Here is a 20,538-nt window from a genome sequence, read left to right as displayed (position 1 = left end):
TTTAGACATCTAGACATCTATCTAGACATTTATCTATCCAGACATCTAGACATTTAGACATGTAGACATCTATCTATCTAGACATCTATCTATCCAGACATCTATCTAGACATCTGTCTTTCACAACACCTGCACGCACAGGCACGACCTAGGTAGGCTTTCGTACTGGCCCTTTAAATCAACAGGATGTTCCTGATTGGTCTGGTGTCTTGGCGCATTTCTCTTTTTCCACTAGGACACTCGTGCTTTGGTCCATGATATGTAGTTTGAGCACAGACAGGCGCAGACTCCGAGAAGGAACAATATGAGCACAGTTTCTGCAGTTTCATCTTTGGTCGGAAGTAGCCGATCCATTTCGGCAGCAAAGAGACACAAGAGTGTCAGGAAGAATTCCAGGAGGATTTATTCATCCTATGAGGATCATGACCAAGGGTGAGCGAACACACTGATGGGTGTACAGTATAGACCAGTGCCGTGACCAGTTTTCGGGGTGGGCAAATCAAAATGCATGGGGGTGGGGGCACAATCATAATTTCTGTTATCGCTGCCAAAGATGTGCCAACTCGCCATTAGGTTTATGGGGCAATTGCTTTTTCACATACAGACGGATAGATCTTTTTTGTACGATTATAAAAAGAATCAACTTTTCAAATCTGTATTTTGTATTTCCTTGGGTTGTCTCTGTGTGATATTTGAATTGGTTTGATGATCTAAAAACCTTTCTGAGTGATAAATATGCAAAAAACACAAAACTTCTGAAGGAAGCAAATACTTTCCCACAGCAATCTACCTGTATGGACTTCCGGATCTGTCACGGTTGCCCGTTGCCCTCAATTGGCCCCGCCCGTTTGGGGCCAGCTGCCGCTCGTTGACTGATTGGCTTCCCTCCTATTTAAGCTCAGTGCTCTCAATCACTTTTTGTCAGTCCGTCAACAAACTTCTGCACCAGCAAGACGTGTGTTTTGACTCTTTTCGGTATCCTGCTTGTGTATCCTGTCCGGGATCATTCCCGTCTATCTCGTCCTGTTTGATATCAGACTCCAGTCTCCAGTGTCTGGTATTGATCCCGTCTGTCTCATCCTGTCTGATATCTTTCGCCAGTCTCCAGTTTCCCTTATCGATCCCGCCTGTCTCGTCCTGTCTGATACCTTGCTACAATCGCCAGTATCGGGTATCGTTCCCGTCGATCTCGTCCTGTTTCATATCGGACTCCAGTCTCCAGTGTCTGGTATCGGTCCCGTCTGACTTGTCCTGCCTGATACCTTGCTACAATCTCCAGTATCGGGTATCGTTCCCATCTATCTCGTCCTGTTTGATATCGGTCTCCAGTCTCCGGTGTCTGGTATCGGTCCTGTCTGATACCTTGCTACAATCTCCGGTATTGATCCCGCCTGTCTTATCCTGTCCGATATCTTTCGCCAGTCTCCAGTTTCCCTTATCGATCCCGTCTATCCCGTCCTGTCTGATACCTTGCTACAATCGCCAGTATCGGGTATCGTTCCCGTCGATCTCGTCCTGTTTCATATCGGACTCCAGTCTCCAGTGTCTGGTATCGGTCCCGTCTGATTTGTCCTGCCTGATACCTTGCTACAATCTCCAGTATCGGGTATCGTTCCCATCTATCTCGTCCTGTTTGATATCGGTCTCCAGTCTCCGGTGTCTGGTATCGGTCCTGTCTGATACCTTGCTACAATCTCCGGTATTGATCCCGCCTGTCTCATCCTGTCCGATATCTTTCGCCAGTCTCCAGTTTCCCTTATCGATCCCGTCTGTCTCGTCCTGTCTGATACCTTGCTACAATCGCCAGTATCGGGTATCGTTCCCGTCGATCTCGTCCTGTTTCATATCGGACTCCAGTCTCCAGTGTCTGGTATCGGTCCCGTCTGATTTGTCCTGCCTGATACCTTGCTACAATCTCCAGTATCGGGTATCGTTCCCATCTATCTCGTCCTGTTTGATATCGGTCTCCAGTCTCCGGTGTCTGGTATCGGTCCTGTCTGATACCTTGCTACAATCTCCGGTATTGATCCCGCCTGTCTCATCCTGTCCGATATCTTTCGCCAGTCTCCAGTTTCCCTTATCGATCCCGTCTGTCTCGTCCTGTCTGATACCTTGCTACAATCGCCAGTATCGGGTATCGTTCCCGTCGATCTCGTCCTGTTTCATATCGGACTCCAGTCTCCAGTGTCTGGTATCGGTCCCGTCTGACTTGTCCTGCCTGATACCTTGCTACAATCTCCAGTATCGGGTATCGTTCCCATCTATCTCGTCCTGTTTGATATCAGACTCCAGTCTCCAGTGTCTGGTATTGATCCCGTCTGTCGCATCCTGTCTGATATCTTTCGCCAGTTTCCCTTATCGATCCCGTCTGTCTCGTCCTGTCTGACACCTTGCTACAATCTCCAGTATCGGGTATCATTCCCGTCTATCTCGTCCTGTTTGATATCAGACTCCAGTCTCCAGTGTCTGGTATTGATCCCGTCTGTCTCATCCTGTCTGATATCTTTCGCCAGTCTCCAGTTTCCCTTATCGATCCCGTCTGTCTCGTCCTGTCTGATACCTTGCTACAATCGCCAGTATCGGGTATCGTTCCCGTCGATCTCGTCCTGTTTCATATCGGACTCCAGTCTCCAGTGTCTGGTATCGGTCCCGTCTGACTTGTCCTGCCTGATACCTTGCTACAATCTCCAGTATCAGGTATCGTTCCCATCTATCTCGTCCTGTTTGATATCGGTCTCCAGTCTCCGGTGTCTGGTATCGGTCCTGTCTGATACCTTGCTACAATCTCCGGTATTGATCCCGCCTGTCTCATCCTGTCTGATATCTTTCGCCAGTCTCCAGTTTCCCTTATCGATCCCGTCTGTCTCGTCCTGTCTGATACCTTGCTACAATCGCCAGTATCGGGTATCGTTCCCGTCGATCTCGTCCTGTTTCATATCGGACTCCAGTCTCCAGTGTCTGGTATCGGTCCCGTCTGACTTGTCCTGCCTGATACCTTGCTACAATCTCCAGTATCAGGTATCGTTCCCATCTATCTCGTCCTGTTTGATATCGGTCTCCAGTCTCCGGTGTCTGGTATCGGTCCTGTCTGATACCTTGCTACAATCTCCGGTATTGATCCCGCCTGTCTCATCCTGTCCGATATCTTTCGCCAGTCTCCAGTTTACCTTATCGATCCCGTCTGTCTCGTCCTGTCTGATACCTTGCTACAATCGCCAGTATCGGGTATCGTTCCTGTCGATCTCGTCCTGTTTGGTATCGGACTCCAGTCTGCAGTGTCTGGTATCGGTCCCGTCTGACTTGTCCTGCCTGATACCTTGCTACAATCTCCATTATCGGGTATCGTTCCCGTCTATCTCGTCCTGTTTGATATCAGACTCCAGTCTCCAGTGTCTGGTATTGATCCCGTCTGTCGCATCCTGTCTGATATCTTTCGCCAGTTTCCCTTATCGATCCCGTCTGTCTCGTCCTGTCTGACACCTTGCTACAATCTCCAGTATCGGGTATCGTTCCCGTCTATCTCGTCCTGTTTGACATCAGACTCCAGTCTCCAGTGTCTGGTATTGATCCCGTCTGTCTCATCCTGTCTGATATCTTTCGCCAGTCTCCAGTTTCCCTTATCAATCCCGTCTGTCTCGTCCTGTCTGATACCTTGCTACAATCTCCAGTATCAGGTATCGTTCCCGTCGATCTCATCCTGTTTGATATCGGACTCCAGTCTCCAGTGTCTGGTATCGGTCCCGTCTGACTTGTCCTGCCTGATACCTTGCTACAATCTCCAGTATCGGGTATCGTTCCCATCTATCTCGTCCTGTTTGATATCGGTCTCCAGTCTCCGGTGTCTGGTATCGGTCCTGTCTGATACCTTGCTACAATCTCCGGTATTGATCCCGCCTGTCTCATCCTGTCCGATATCTTTCGCCAGTCTCCAGTTTCCCGGATCGATCCCGTCTGTCTCGTCCTGTCTGATATCTGTCAATAATATCCTGATATCGTTCCTGTCTGTCTCGTTCTGTCCTATATTGATCCCGTCTGTCTGGTATCTGCTCGTGTATCTTGTATCAATTCTGTCTGTCCCGTATTGCCCGGTATCGACCCCGTCGATCCGGTATCTGCTCGTGTATCTGGTATCGATCCTGTCTGTCCCGTCCTGTCCGGTATCGACCCCGTCTGTCCGGTATCTGGTATCGATCTCGACGGCCTCTGGCTTCCTGTTGTTCCACGCAAGACTTCTGCCTTACTTCTTCCGCTCAGCAATTTCCGAATCACTGGCGTTTGTGTTAATGTTAAAGTCAATCATTATTAAGACTATTTTGTGGCCATATTTACCCAGATAAAATACATATATATTGTTAAAATCTAATCATACCCAAGAGCAGATTTTACTCACGTCCTCCATGTGATGTTGTTACAAGGGAAAGAGACCCCGGCCACAACGTGGGCGTGATTTATTATACTTCAGAGGAATCAGTACAGACAAGAACACGACTTCAAAATAAAAGAATACAAGATTGATAAACGTACAAGAGATATAATTACACTCATTGTTGAAACGTTACTTTATGTGTGTGTGTGTATGAGAAACATTGTTTTTATATTTAGTAATATAAAAACAAGCTAATTACCTTGAGACAGAAATTCAAGAGATTTACATTGAAAACCTGATTGTTAACGTGCATGACTGCCCCATTCCCGTAGGATAAAGCTTGCGTGAGAAACGTTACGCATCTGGGTCCTCCCCCTGGTCTGGTTCTGACAGGATCATGTCACCTGGCAAAATCTTTGCATGCGCATGCGTGTGTGTGTTCACTAGCAGGTTTTGTTGAACCTATATTGAATTTTAATACTAGTAGCAAATGAAAGACCAAACAGTCAAAAAATGCTCCATAGAATGTACCTTATTAAAACGTTTAAGGAAATTATGAAAGCAAAATGAGTTTTGAGTGTGCACTATCAATTGTAAGGAGTTACTCAGGTGGTGAAACGATGACATGCTTATTAAAGGATTTTATACATTTGACTATGAAGGATTTTATACGATCGAATACAAATTACATTTAATGCAAATTTATTCACTGGCTGGGTCGTGGTGCGAGGTCAGGGAACCCTGCTAGAAAATGTTGTTTACAGGAACGGCGGGAAAGGGATGTAAGGCCGATAAGATAATCAGCACATCCAGACGCAGAAAGGCCCTGATGACGTAGAAACGCTCAGTGTTGTTTTGAGTATTTCAGACATCGCGACGCTCTTCGACGAGATGGTGAAACCCAGGGGGGGCTTCCATGGCACGCCCATGGGAGGAGCCGGCATGCCATTATGCGGGGAGAAGATGGCCAACAGGAGAAAGCTAAAGGACTTGAGAAAAAGGCTTCCCACAGACCCCAACGTCACTAATTCGTCCGTTTTCGATGGAGTACACTTAGTGAAATTGTTAATGAAATTAAATCTGCCCCCGTGTGAAAATGTCGGCTTTCTTGTTCATCTTTTCTCTCAAGAAACGAGCGCGCATAAATTGTTGGGTGAATGAAATGAAATGATCTGCATTTATATAGCGCTTTTCAAGTCAATGACTTCCCAAAGCGCTTAACAATGTGCTCCACATTTCCCAATGGTATTAGGGGTTCAGTGTCTTACCCAAGGACACTTCGACATGTAACACGGACGAGCCGGGATTCAAACTGGGATCCCTGAATGTAGGTTGTGTTTGGTTAACGGAGTCAGATAACCAATTCGAACAATTTGGTAAACGCTACATTTTGATATTTAATTCCCAACATTGCTAATAGTCATACTTTTGATGTATTCTCCATAACAGTTCCTCTGATGAAGATCACAAAGTGGACGGGCGGGAGGACAGTGATGACCCAGAGGAGATGTTTCAGAACATTCAGTACCAGAAGGAGATCATTGCCAACATTCGCACAAGACCCTGGCCAATGAGACGCAAGCTCAAAGTTTTAAAGTAAAATCTTTTTTATTATATACTATGTACATACGTTTATCTGATTTAGCGATTTATTGAACATATAGTGTCTTTTATCACTCGACAAATAAATTAAAAAGGACACTTAAAGGATAGATTATGATTAAATATTTCAGCTCAGTTTACATGTTGGAGTAGGAGGAACTACGAACATTTATCCAGTACTATCCATCCATCCATTATCTGCACCGCTTATCCTCAGTAGGGTCGCGGGGGTGCTGGAGCCCATCGCAGCTAACTTCGAGCACTGGGCAGGGGACACCCTGAACTGGTTGCCGGCGTGGCACGGTTGACATGGCGCCCAAATGGCCACGCCCGTAAGGCGCCAGCTTCTGTCACGGTTGCCATGGCGCCCTATTGGCCCTGCCTGTGGGCACCAGCTGCAGCTCGTTGACAGATTGGCTCCTTGTTAGTATTTAAACTCCTGTCCTGTAAGTCCCCTTTTGTCGGTTTGTCTGCGAATCTCTGTCTGTACACGGCAAGTCCTTTTTCGCCTGTTTTTTTGCTCCTATTTGTCTCCCGTTATGAACTGTTTTGATCTAGACCAAGTCTGTTCTCCCGTCCCGAATAACAATCCGTTTTTGTTCTCGACCGCGTCTACTCTCCTCTCCTGGCTTTCGACTTGTTTCAGATCCCGATCACGTTTTAGCTCTTCTATCCCGGCTACTGACCCGTTTTTTCCGCTCGCTACACCGCCATCGCTCACCACGGAAATACCACTTCCGCGTCTGGCAGCCTACTCCCCGCGCCCAGCGATCTCCGGATCGTGGGTGCTGTCCTTTCCCTTCTTCCTAATAAAACTGTGAGAAACGTTACGCGAGTGGGTCCTGTTTCCGTTCTGGTCCTGACAATTTTTATCTTTTTATTATCATCTTTATCAGTATTGTTTTCATTATACCAGCTCAGTAGCCTAGATGGTAAAGCGCCCGCTTTGAGACTGGGAGGTCGGTGGTTCGCGCCCCGGCCGAGTCATTCCTAAGACTTAAAAAGTGGTCGGTGGCGCCCTCTGTTGGCTGCGGCTGCATCGGCTCGCTACAACGGGTCAGGTGCAATCGACATTTCGTTCTGTGTACATTGTTACACAGAATGACAATACAAGGAAATTATTATTATTATTATTATTATTATCATCACCATTAATACAATTTTCCTCATTATCATGAACATTATTATGATTATCCTTATTTTAATAATAGTTGTTTGAGTTATTTATGAATAATTGAGTCTCCATGTCATATTTTAATAAAAATGAGCAGCACACCACTTATAGTCTAGCACACAGGTGTCAAACAGGCGGTCCGCGGGCCAGATCAGGCCCGCTAAGGGATTGAATCAGAGAAGCGCAGGAGAAAAACAAGCTTCATGTTGAAATATGTCAACCTGATGTTGCCAAAGCCAGGTGCCTCGAACAAAGACACTGAAGCCCTTAGAGACTTATTGTGATTAAGGGCTATACAAATAAAAATGACTTGACTTGACTTGACTTGACTGTACTTGTATTTCTTTTTCTCTCTCTCTCTCTCTCTCGTTTTTTTTCTCTCTTCCTTTGTTGCTCTCTCTCTCTCTCTCTCTCTTTCTCTCTTCCTTTGTTGCTCTCTCTCTCTATTTTTCTCTCTTCCTTTGTTGCTCTCTCTCTCTCTTTTTCTCTCTTCCTTTATTGCTCTCTCTCTCTCTTTTTCTCTCCCTTTGTTGCTCTCTCTCTTTTTCGCGCTCTTTCTCTCTCTCTCTTTTTCTCTCTTCCTTTGTTGCTCTTTCTCTCTCTCTCTCTCTCTCTCTCTCTCTCTCTCTCTCTCTCTCTCTCTCTCTCTCTCTCCTTTTCTCTCTTCCTTTGTTGCTCTCTCTCTCTCTCTTTCTCTCTCTCTCTCTCTCTTTCTCTCTCTTTCTCTCTTCCTTTGTTGCTCTTTCTGTCTCTCTCTCTCTCTCTCTTTCTCTCTTCCTGTGTTGCTCTTTCTCTCTCTCTCCTTTTCTCTCTTCCTTTGTTGCTCTTTGTCTCTCTCTCTCTCTTTCTCTCTTTTTTCTCTCTTCCTTTGTTGCTCTTTCTCTCCCTCCCTCTCTTTTTCTCTCTTCCTTTGTTGCTCTTTCTCTCTCCCTCTCTTTTTCTCTCTTCCTTTGTTGCTCTTTCTCTCTCTCCCTCTCTTTTTCTCTCTTCCTTTGTTGCTCTTTCTCTCTCTCTCTCTCCTTTTCTCTCTTCCTTTGTTGCTCTTTCTCTCTGTCTCTCTCTGTCTCTCTCTCTCTCTCTCTCTCTCTCTCTCTCTCTCTCTCTCTCTCTCTCTCTCTCTTTCTCTCTTCCTTCGTTGCTCTTTCTCTCTCTCTCTGTCTCCTTTTCTCTCTTCCTTTGTTGCTCTTTCTCTCTCTTTTTCTCTCTTCCTTTATTGCTCTCTCTCTCTCTTTTTCTCTCTTCCTTTGTTGCTCTTTCTCTCTCCCTCTCTTTTTCTCTCTTCCTTTGTTGCTCTTTCTCTCTCTCTCTCTCTCTCTCTCTTTTTTTTCTCTCTTCCTTTGTTGCTCTTTCTCTCTCCTCTCCTTCTGTCTTTCTATTTCTCTTTGGATTTCTTTCTTCCTGTCCCTTTCTTTTCCCCCTCTCTCCCGACTTTTGATCTTTTGTTTCTCATGCTCTCTCCCTCTCTCTCTCTTTCATTTTTGGCCGCCCTCTTCCCTTTTTCCTCCCTCTTTCTCTTATTTCTTTATCTCTCTTTTTCTTTCTCTTTAATCTACTAGTCCGGCCCCCGACAGATTGTATGTTCTATCGTGTGGCCCCCGAGTTAAAATGAGTTGACACCCCTGTACGCCGAGGCAGAGCGTGTTGAGTGGAAGAGCTTCCTAGATGTGCTGAGTAGGTGCAATAGATAGGCGGTTTTATCCGGGCAGTTTGTTCTTACTGAGTAGGTTTTATTGCAGCCATCAAGAATAGGAAGCAATTCTGCATTTTATACTCCCGTTTAATCTTCGGCTGAACATTCCTCACTTTCTCTGCAATACAGCTCATATATTATTTCATGGATCCCAGTTTTAAGACCCATCTTTCTTTGTTTATCTTTAAAAAAAAACGTTTCTTTCAAATGTATGGAGAATTAACCGCGGGCCTCGTTTTACGCCCAAAGTCTTTTGTGAAATCATTGTTTTGTTATCAGGAATCAATGTTCTGACTCAGGAAAATGGGTGTTTTTTACAGTGGTGCATTGTGGGAAAAACCACACCTCTTATTGTGAATAACTCGATCGATGAGTCGGTTCTATTGTAATTTTCGCCTAGATCAGGAGTGTCGAACTCATTTTAACTCGGGGGCCACTCGATAGAACAAACATTCTGTCGGGGGCCGGACTATTAGATAAGAGAGAAAGAAAAAAAGAGAGATAAAGAAATAAGAGAAAGAGGGAGGGAAAAGGAGAGAGGGTGGGACAAAGAAAGAAAGAGAGAGAGAGGGAGAGAGCATGAGAAACAAAAGAGATAAAGAGAAGTTGTGAGAGAGGGGGAAAAGAAAGGGAGCGGAAGAAAGAAATCCAAAGAGAAATAGAATGACAGAAGGAGAGAAAAGAGAAAAGAAAGCGCGAAGGGTAGGAAGAGAGAAAGAGAAAAGAGAGAAACGGAAAAAAGGAAGTTAGAGCAAAAGAGGTTAATAGACAGAGGGAGAGAAAGAGACAAAGAGCAACAAAGGAAGAGAAAAAGAGAAACACAGAGAGTAAAAGAGACAGAGTGGAAGAAAAGGGGTGGAAAAGAGAGAGAGAGAGAGAGAGAGAGAGAGAGAGAGAGAGAGAGAGAGAGAGAGAGAGAGAGAGAGAGAGAGAGAAATAAATACAAGTACAGTGTCTTTGTGAGAGGCACCTGGCTTTGGCAACATCAAGTGGACATATTTCAACCTGCAGCTTGTTTTTCTCTTGCGCTTCATTGAGTGTTGTCTCGCGCTTAGATCAAGGGTCTCAAACGATCAATCGCGGCCCCCAGGATGATAGTTTGAGGCCCCCAACTTAATATAAAAGGGACAGTGTGTATTATTTTCCCATCAGATGCCGCTGAATTCTAACGTGTCATCAAAATGAGTGCTAAAAGCCCAACATATAAAGACAAAATACAGAGACTGTCACGGTTGCCCATTGCCCCCAATTGGCCCCGCCCATTTGGCACAAGTCGCGGCTCGTTGACTGATTGGCTTCCCTCCTCTTTAAGCTCAGTGCTCTCACTCACCCTTGGTCAGTCCGTCAATGAACCTATGCACCCGCAAGACGTGTGTTTTGACTCTGTCCGGTATCCTGCTTGTGTATCCTGTCCGGTATTGATGCCGTCTATTTCGTCCTGTTTGATATTGGACTCCAGTCTCCAATGTCAAACCCGGCTGTCTCGTCCTGTCTGATATCTGTCTCCAGTCTCCTGTATCTGGTATCAATCCTGTCTGTCCCGTCCTGTCCGCTATCGACCCCATCTTTCCGTCATTTGCTCGTGTAACTGATATCGTCTGGCTTCCTATTTTTTCACGCCAGACTTCTGCCTTACTTCTTCCTGTTCTGATTCTGACAGACTCAAAGTCACCAAAACGCACCTCATTACTTTTGAAAAAAGAAGAAATAAGAAAAGTATGACAATTATGAAAAAATGGGCACCAGCCCCCCCGCGACCCAATTGGCTAATGAGAGGAGATGAGATGAGATGACAATTATGAAAAAATAAATACAATAAGAAAAGAAAAAAGGACAAAAAAGGAAAAGAAAACTGTTTTTGTCTCATTTCTCTTGAATCCATTTCTTTCCCTTTTTCTTATTTTCCCATTTTACTTCTTTGCTTTCTTTTCTCCTACTTTTCTTTTTATTCCTGTTTTCTAATTGATACTTCTCTATTTTGTATTCCTTTTAAAAATATATTTTTTGTCTTTCTTTGAGAAATGCTGTGTAAAATTGGAAGAAAAAGGCTGCTTTTGCTTACTTTCGGTCTACACGGTTTTTAATCTTCATTTTTGGCTGCACTACACATTACAGGGACATCTAGTGGACAACTATAAAACACTGTCCCTTTAAGAACAGAAGATCTTTTTTTAATCAGTGCTGTTTTTCCGGAAAACTCTATTTGGCCCAACCTCACCCGGATCCTAGCTTCAGCTGCCCCCAAATCAATTGAGTTTGAGACAACTGTCCTAGATGTTTCAGTCTAATTGCTCAAAAACTGGTTTGTACTTTAATAAGACTTGCAACCAAAAACGGTGAAGAACCAGAACAGATTTATACGGTAAATGGGGGTCTTTTATTCAAGCAAAGTTCAGTACACGGTAAGTCAGGTGGTGATCCAAAAGGCAGGCGAGGGGTTGTGTTCCAGTAAATCCAATCAGAGAAGGCAACGGTCCAACAGTTCAGGCATTACTCGTGATCTGGAAGGACAGCCAAGAGTTCATTACACTGGAATAGCAGAAGATTGGGACATGGAAGACAACCAACTAGCATGGAACCAAAGGTGACAATGTACTAATAAAGGGAAGAGACAAATCAAGACTAGTGCCAACCGCTGTGATCAGCACAATAATGAATTTGGTGTTTACCAGAAGATCCTGAAGGAGAATGTCTGGCCATCCGTTCGTTCTTGACCTCGGACAGAAGCGCTCTAGGATCATGGAGTAGGAGAACGACCCGAAACACAAAAGGAAGTCCATCTCCGAATGGCTCAAAAAAAAAAAGAAACAAAAAAGTTCTGCTTCTGTTATTTATTTTATTTCTGTCATTGCAGCCAAAGATGGCCAAAGTTGCTAATAGGTTTCAGAACTGGGCAGCACGGCGGCGCAGTGGTTAGCACGTGTGCGGCACAGTTCTAAGGTCTTGGGAACCTCCTGTGTGGGTTCAAATCCAGCTACCGGACCTCCTGTGCGTAGTTTGTATGTTCTCCCCGTGCTTGCGTGGGTTTCCTCCGGGCACTCCGGTTTCCTCCCACATTCTAAAAACATGCATTTCAGGTGAATTGGCCGGTCCAAATTGTCCCTAGGTGTGAATGAGCGAGCGAGTTGTCTGTCCCTGTGTGCCCTGCGACTGGCTGGCAACCAGTTCAGAGTGTCCCCTGCCCACTGCCCAATGATTGCTGGGATGGGCTCCAGCACCCCCGCGACCCTACTGAGGATAAGCGGTGCAGCTAATGAGATGAGATGAGATGAGATATTTCAAAACTGCATTTTGTATTTCCTTGGGTTATCTCTGTGTGACATTAAAATTAGTTTGATGATCTGAAACTTTTTGTGAGTGATGAATATATAGAAAAAAACGTCACTGTAAATTGTTTTACCTCATCTCATCTCATTAGCTAAACCGCTTATCCTCAGTAGGGTCGCGGGGGGGTTGGAGCCCATCCCAGCAATACTCGGGCAGTGGGCAGGGGACACCCTGAACTGGTTGCCAGCCAGTCGCAGGGCACACGGGGACAGACAACTCACTCGCTCATTCACACTTAGGGACAATTTGGACCGACCAATTCACCTGAAATGCATGTTTTTGGAACGTGGGAGGAAACCGGAGTGCCCGGAGGAAACCCACGCAAGCACGGGGAGAACATACAAACTCCGCACAGGGAGTCTGGAGCTGGATTTGAACCCACGCAGGAGGTTCCCAAGACATGAACTGTGCCGCACATGCGCTAACCACTGCGCCGCCGTGCTGCCCCCAAATTTTTATGACACTTAGTATTTTACTGCTAGTATATTACCGTAAATTCCAGACTACAGAGCGCTACAGAGCGCACCTGATTAAAAGATAAATTCTCAAATTTAAGAACAAAACCTGATTTTGGCTTTGTGCAAGGCGTTTGCATTTTATGGGATTCCCAAATTCTAAAACATTCAAAATGAAAGAAAATAGTCCGTTTTTTTTGCATAATTTCTCTCTCTCTCTCTCTCTTTCTCTCTTGAAAATATGCCGATTACTAATACGAGCACATATGCACTAGTGCTGTGTCGCATACATTTTGAGCCCTGCATTTTTGATGACAAGGCAAACATGCTTAGAATAGTGCCAGATTGCAACCCAGTTGTGGAAGTTGTCTTTTTGTGTTATTGTCATTGATAGTTTCTGCGATCCCGGAACAAATTGCACTCGCTTGTCATCGTTCCTCGAGGATTAAAGGAAACATTATTCTGTTGTTGACTCATTGTTTTTGTCCTGTTTTTATTTTTATGTTCGAAATAAAGTTTTCATTCATTCTACTTCAGTGACCTGACATTGACACAGATGATACTGAAAGAGAACTGTAATATTTTTGATAGATAACGTCCACTGCTGTTTAGTTTGGATGTATAAATTGTGGACTTCATTTGTGCGTGATAAAGTTGCAATGATAATAATAATAATAATAATGATAATAATAAGCGGGCAGCACGGCGGCGCAGTGGTTAGCGCTTGTGCGGCACAGTTCGTGTCACGGGAACCTTCTGCGTGGGTTCAAATCCAGCTCCAGACTTCCTGTGCGGAGTTTGTATGTTCTCCCCGGGCTTGCGTGGGTTTCCTCCGGGCACTCCGGTTTCCTCCCACATTCCAAAAACATGCATTTCAGGTGAATTGGCCGGTCCAAATTGTCCCTAGGTGTGAATGAGCGAATGAGTTGTCTGTCCCTGCGTGCCCTGCGATTGGCTGGCAACCAGTTCAGGGTGTCCCCTGCCCACTGCCCGGAGATGGCTGGGAAGGGCTCCAGCCCCCCCGTGACCCTAATGAGGATAAGCGGTACGGCTAATGAGATGAGATGAGATAATAAGCTGTATTCAAAGTAGCAGTGTTGAAAATGTAGTAAAAAGGTGGCGGCTTGTAGATGGGAATTTACTGTAATTTGCATCTTACTTTCTGTCTGTAAAACATTGGAAAATGGTTTACTCTTACTTGTATGTTCTAGGCATGCCAGAGAGATAGTCTTGAAGTATGAGGGACGCTTGACCAGAACCAGAGGCTATCAAACAGCAGGAGCTGATGTATGTATTCACTGCGATATTTAAATTAAACTGACTACATCAAACAACAAAGCATGTGTTTATTGTTTAATTTAAAGAGCTTCGGTGTGGTGTTGAACACACCTGGAAAAGATATAGTGCACAAAGCCGGTGTCTGATCTTTTACGTCGGGCGTACAACTTACACAACGTCTCCGCCCGGATTCTTTCAAAACATACGTTTGCTTTATTCCGATTTCGAAATATTCGTTGGGTTTGGAAATTTCGGTTCGTTTGACAATTTGCATACTCGGCAGCCGATCAGAAGCCTGCATCGAATAACTTCGTGCTTCCGGACTTTCCAGAGCGTTATAAAGTCGTGCATTTGCATATCGTTTTCCAAAGTAGACGCACAGAGAACACAAGAAAAACGGATAAGAGGTTAGGAATCATGCCAAAACCTCAGCCCCAGAAGAAAGATTCAAAAGAAGTTAACCAAATTGATGACGCTACAAAACGTAAACGTACATTAAATGTCACGGGGTGGAAGGGGTGACCGGACCGGAACGGAGGCAGGAGGCAGGAAGGGAGAACTCAATTGCGTACGATCAAAACTTTTATTTACCAAAATAAAAGTTGTCCAAAAACTCCGGGACAAAACAGAACAAAAACATTCTTACACTCAGAATGGTCAGGTACAGGTTTCCTCCGACTTAAACTAAACAGGACAAGGCATAACAGAACAGAAAAGGTATAATGAGCCAACACCCGCAATACCCACCACCCAACCTTAAATAGCAGCCACGCAATTAGCTGATCTGCTTCAGCTGGTGCCCAGGGGGCGGGGCAGACCGGTCGCCACGGCGACCATGACAGTTATAAAGTCGTGCATTTGCATATCGTTTTCCAAAGTAGACGCAAAGAGAACACAAGAAAAATGGAGAAGTGGTTAGGAATCTAGCCAAAACAATCAAGCCCCAGAAGAAATATTCAAAAGAAGCTAAGAAAATGTATGACGCTACAAAACGTAAACGTACATTAAAAGCATCGTGGAAAGAGGAGTTCACGTGGCTTGTAGCAGCCGATGCAACGCAAACATTGCATGAATGAAGATGAGTCAATACAGGTACATACTCATGGCAGATGGAAAACTGCCATGTCATATACATGCAATGAATGTTATAAGTAGATTTATAATAAACCAAATTTTAAAGAGTGGTTCTGTTATATATTCTGATTATCAATCCTTAATACTTTGCAACAGTTTTTTTGCGATGTGTCGAGTAATATATATATACTAAGCTCACGTAGGCCAAATGTGGGCGGTTTCAGAGTGTGGTTCTGTCACAGACCAGGAACGGAGACGGGACCCAATTGCGTTCGTTTTACTCAGTTTTTATTAAGAAGGAGAAAAGGACTAGCATCCACGATCCGATGATCGTCGGTCACTGGTAGCAGATAGCAATAACGTGGAAGTGGCACTTCCGCGTCCAGCGAGGGTAGTCGTAGGCAGCGAGAAAAACAGGTCGATGGCCAGGGCGTAGGAGCAAAAACAGAAACGGGTCCAGAAAAGAGGTCGGCAACAGGTATCAGGCAGGAAACAGGGCAGGATAGAGGAGGTTCACAGACGATCGGACGAGTGTTTTTAGGAAGGCGGGAGTTTAAAAAGAGTCCAACAGCCAATCAGGGTCTGTGGCTGTTGGCCCCAACGGGGCAGCCTCAGGTGCCCCTGTTGGAATTTCTTGTTAAATCAACACAAATTTAAATTAATCATCTGACTCCAGTTTGTGACCTTTCCCAATCACCATTCATCCAAACAATTTGCGCGCTCTTTTCTGCATAGAAAGTTCCCAGAAGCCGGCGTTTTCACTCACGGGTGGATTTTATTTCTAACACACAAATCACTACATCTCTGCACGCTTCTCCTTCCAAAAAAAACCCGACTCTTCTTCTTCTTCGGAGTTGCTCAGCAAAGCATCTCCTCCGCCCCTTCGATGGTTCTCATTGGTCCCCGTTCCCGGAAGAATGGCGCGTCGACTCCGCCCGGTCCCGGTCGGCCCCCAGACAGCTCCTCAAGATTTAAGGTCTCCCGTTCCCGGGAGAATGGCGCGTTGACTCCTCCGCGTAGGTCTCAGACAGCTCGTAACCTCTCTCTGCCTGAGAGCTGCCCCAGGTCAAAATTCACGGTCTCCTGAAAACTTTGGCACAAAGCACAAAGAGTCCAACAGACAAACCCAAATTCAAACTTCCATATTCCTTTACCCCACATCAGTAATCATGAAAGGTTCATGGAGGTAAGGAATTACATTCAAACTGTCCCCAAACAGTGAACCGCTTGAGTCAAGTCAAGTCGTGGTTATTTCTGACACCCTTAATCACAAGGAGTCTCAAAGGGCTTAACAGACCACAGACTATTGCAAACTACAGACTATTATGACACCATCCCCTGATCCAAAACTTACATGAGGGCAATGAAAAACTCAAAACCTCTAAATGAAGAAACCTTGAGAAGCTACTGCACATGAGGTAATCCCCCCTTCCAGGAAGACCAGACTGCAATGGTTGTTGCAATACACAGACATCGTCAACAAAAACCATATAACAAAAGTGTGTTTTAAGCCTAGATTTAAACAGTTCCACGGAGGTTGCAGATCGGATACCAGAGAGCAAAGCCTTCCACAGTGATTTGCTGGTTGGGGGAAGAATTTACCATATAAAGTGCTGCAAATCCAATGTTTCCGACCATTACTACCTCTGTGATCGACTTAACCATCACCTGATTTAGAGTTGTATTTAACAATTAAGTATTATTATTTTCTCTTACAGATGCTGAAGAAAATGTCTCGAGTGGTTTACAACATTGTGGTTGTGTTTATTCCGTGGGAAGTGAGGATTAAGAAAATTGAAAGTAAGTTATTTACAAGAAAAATTCTGTGTGTTATTAATATCTTGCTTGTATCATTTTATTTTTAACAGTTTAATTCACTCAGCTTTAATCCTTGGATATGACCAAGGTAGATGGCTAGATGGATAGATAGATAGATAGATAAATAGATGGATAGAGGGATGGAGGGATAGAGAGATAGAGAGATAGATACCATAGATACCATAGATAGATACCATAGATACCATAGATATGATAGATATCATAGATATCATAGATATCATAGATACCATAGATATCATAGATAGATAGATAGATAGATAGATAGATAGATAGATAGATAGATAGATAGATAGATAGATGCCATAGATAGATACCATAGATAGATACCATAGATAGCAAGATAGATGTCTAGATAGATGCCATAGATAGATACCATCGATACCATAGATAGATACCATAGATAGATAGATAGATACCATAAATAGATACTATATATACCATAGATAGATACCATAAGTAGATACTATAGATAGATACCATAAATACCATAGATAGATACCATAATTACCATAGATAGATACCATAGCTACCATAGGTAGACACTATAGATAGATACCATAGATACCATTACACTATAGATACCATAGATAGATAGATAAATACCATAGATACCATAGATAGATACCATAGATAGATACCATAGTTAGATAGTTAGATACCATAGATAGATACCATAGATAGATACCATAGCTACCATAGGTAGACACTATAGATAGATACCATAGATACCATTACACTATAGATACCATAGATAGATAGATAAATACCATAGATACCATAGATAGATACCATAGATAGATACCATAGATAGATACCATAGATAGATACCATAGATATCAAAGATAGATACCATAGATACCATAGATACCATAGATAGATAGACAGCATATATACCATAGAAGTCTAGATAGATGTCGAGATGGATAGATAGATGTCTAGATAGATACCATAGATAGATACCATAGATAGATACCATCGATACCATAAATAGATACCATCGATACCATAGATAGATACCATAGATAGATAGATAGATACCATAGATAGATAGATAGATACCATAGATACCATAGATAGATAGATAGATAGATAGATTAATCCACTAGGGGCGGCAGTAGCTCAGGAGGTAGAGCGATCGTTTTAGGATTAAGGGATCCCAGTTCGAATCCCGGCTTGTCCGTGTTACATGTCGAAGTGTCCTTGGGTAAGACATTGAACCCCCAATTACCCCCAATAAGCAGGTTAGCGCCTTACATGGCTGCACAGATCACGGCCGCTATTGGGAAATGTGAAGCACAATGTAAAGCGCTTTGGGAAGTCATTGACTTGAAAAGCGCTATATAAATGCAGATCATTTCATTTCACTAACAGTCATTGACAATTGTGTACATTGGCAGTTTTACCTTGACCCTGGCATTCTGTATCTTGTTTTGAATTGAAAAATGTCATCATGCGCCTTTTAATATAAGTTCAAAACATGTTTATCTGCTCTCTTTTGAGGTCATTTTGGGTCAGGGGTTGCCTCCTACTTCATATTCCTTCGCTGGCTGTTTGGGATCAACATCGTCCTCACCATCATGACTGGAGCATTCATAGTGTTACCAGAGGTCAGTATTCTCTCCCCTACGCACATGCAACATGTCAGATCAGGAGGCTTCTCCTGCTCCTGGTAAACATGGAAACCATCCACCCATCCATCCATTTTCTACACCGCTTATCCTCAGTAGGGTCGCGGGGGGTTCTGGAGCCCATCCCAGCTATCTTCGGGCAGGGGACACCCTGAACTAGTCGCAGGGCACACAGAGACAGACAATTCACTCGCTCATTCACACCTAGGGACAATTTGGACTGGCCAATCAACCTAACATGCATGTTTTTGGAATGTGGGAGGAAACCCACGCAAGCACAGGGAGAACATGCAAACTCCACACAGGAGGTTCGATCTCATGACCTCAGAACTGTGCCGCACACGCGCTAACCACTACGCTGACGTGCTGCCCACATGAAAACCAGTACTATCTATATCTATATCAAACCCCGACCCTAAAACCCGGCCTGTGAAGGAATGGGCCCCACCAGGCTGTACTTGCCTAAGACACACCACAAGAAGTGGTGCCTGGACAACCCAGATGGTTAAGGGATCTGTGAACCATGATATGTGTTTTACTTCAAGAACATTTTTAATATCATGGTATCTTTTATATGTTCTGTGACTCATACTAATGTCGAAGAGGGTTCAAATATTTTGTCAGTATCGATACAGTGAAAGGATACTAACCTTTTGGTATTTAAATACTGATTAATTGAAAATTCAAGGAAGTTAAAAAATTTTGGATGGAAGAAGAGTCCAAAGTTCATCATAATCAAAAAGTCAGCCCGCGGGCCGCATCAGGCCCGCTAAGGGATTGAATCCTGCGAGACAATGTAGACGTGGTCAGGGACGAAAAAAGGTCAAAAGCCGGGACGGGAGAGCAGACGAGGTCAGGATCAAAAAACGGGTCGATGCCAGGAAACAGACGCGAGCAAAAACAGGAGTGAGTCAGGGTCGAAAAAGGCTTGCCTAAAGTAATCTGAGGTTCGCAGACGGACTGACAATAGGTGACAGATAGACGTGGGTTTAAATAGTGACAGGGAGCCAATCAGAGTCCGAGGCAGTTGGCGCCAAATGAGCGGGCACAGGTGCTTCGCATCAGTAATCATGACATACAGCTGTTTTAAAGAATCTGTCATTGCATTTAACATTTTTAAGTTGAATTAACTAAAAACAAATGATTTATAATATATTTGACTTACTATTTGAACATGTTTTATGCTGTGTACTATGATCGTTTCTGTATATGTGCTAGCTGCTTGCAGGAGCCCCGTTTGGAACCACAAGGAGCAAAACTATTCCCAAGGAACATCTGTCTTCTGCTCAGGATCTAGACACCATCTGGTCTCTTGGGGCAAGCTTCTTAATCTTTTTTGTTTGAATCAACTGTTTGATGATGCATTTTATGTTGACAGACTGCTAAAATGGCGTGATTAAGGTAGTTGCCCCTTCCCTGATTTATTTGTTTTAAGCATATTCATCACTCACATGGGTTTGATGTCATCAAACCAATTTTAATATAACACCGAGTCAACCCAAGGAAATACAAAATGCAGTTTTGAAATGTTGATTCTATTTATTAAGGCAGAAATGAAAATCAAAACCTGTCAGGACCAGATCGGAAACAGGACCCAATTGCGTTACGTTTCTCACAAGTTTTATTAAAGGAAAGAGGAAGAGCTGCGCCCACGATCCGGCGTTGGCTAGGCGCGGGAAGCAAGTGGCTCTCTTACTCAGTTGTGATCCGAACACGGAAGTGGATCTTCCGTAGCGAGCGATGACGATGTTGGGAACGGAAAAACGGGTCTGTAGCCAGGACAGGATAGCAAAAAGGTGGTCGGGGTCGGAAGCAAGTTGTAAGTCAGGAAAGGAAAGTAGACGTGGTCGGGGACAAAAAGAGGTCGAAGTCTGGGACGGGAGAGTAGACGTGGTCAGTGTCAAAAACAGGTCGAAGCCGGGGGACAGACGGGAACAAAAAACAGGTGTGAGTCAGGGTCAAGTAAGGCTTGCCTAGAGTTAACTTAGGTACGCTTACGGACTGAAAAACTCGGACAGATAGGAGTGGGTTCAAAATGGGGCCGGGAGCCAATCAGAGTCCGAGGCAGTTGCCCCCAAAAAAGTGGGCACAGGTGATTCATATCG

The 20,538-nt window shown here is 44.2% G+C and overlaps 1 protein-coding gene across 1 annotated transcript in view; it reads left to right on the top strand.

The window, feature by feature from the left end:
* Nucleotides 1-296: 296 nt before the first annotated feature.
* Nucleotides 297-20,538, top strand: part of tmc3 (transmembrane channel like 3) — a 57,379-nt gene continuing 37,137 nt past the window's right edge. The window contains exons 1-6 of the mRNA XM_088333130.1: nt 297-432; nt 5,816-5,962; nt 13,826-13,901; nt 16,685-16,766; nt 18,306-18,412; nt 19,652-19,750. Of these exons, the coding sequence (XP_088189256.1) occupies nt 305-432; nt 5,816-5,962; nt 13,826-13,901; nt 16,685-16,766; nt 18,306-18,412; nt 19,652-19,750 (639 nt within the window). The 5' untranslated portion in view covers nt 297-304. The remainder of the gene's footprint in view (nt 433-5,815; nt 5,963-13,825; nt 13,902-16,684; nt 16,767-18,305; nt 18,413-19,651; nt 19,751-20,538) is intronic.

The sequence above is a fragment of the Urocampus carinirostris genome, chromosome 4 (assembly GCF_059441175.1).
Source record: "Urocampus carinirostris isolate Australia breed hairy pipefish chromosome 4, RoL_Ucar_1.0, whole genome shotgun sequence".
In the NCBI taxonomy this organism is placed as follows: Eukaryota; Metazoa; Chordata; class Actinopteri; order Syngnathiformes; family Syngnathidae; genus Urocampus; species Urocampus carinirostris.
Note: the sequence above shows the minus strand (reverse complement) of the source record. Positions and strands in the feature narration are given on the sequence as shown.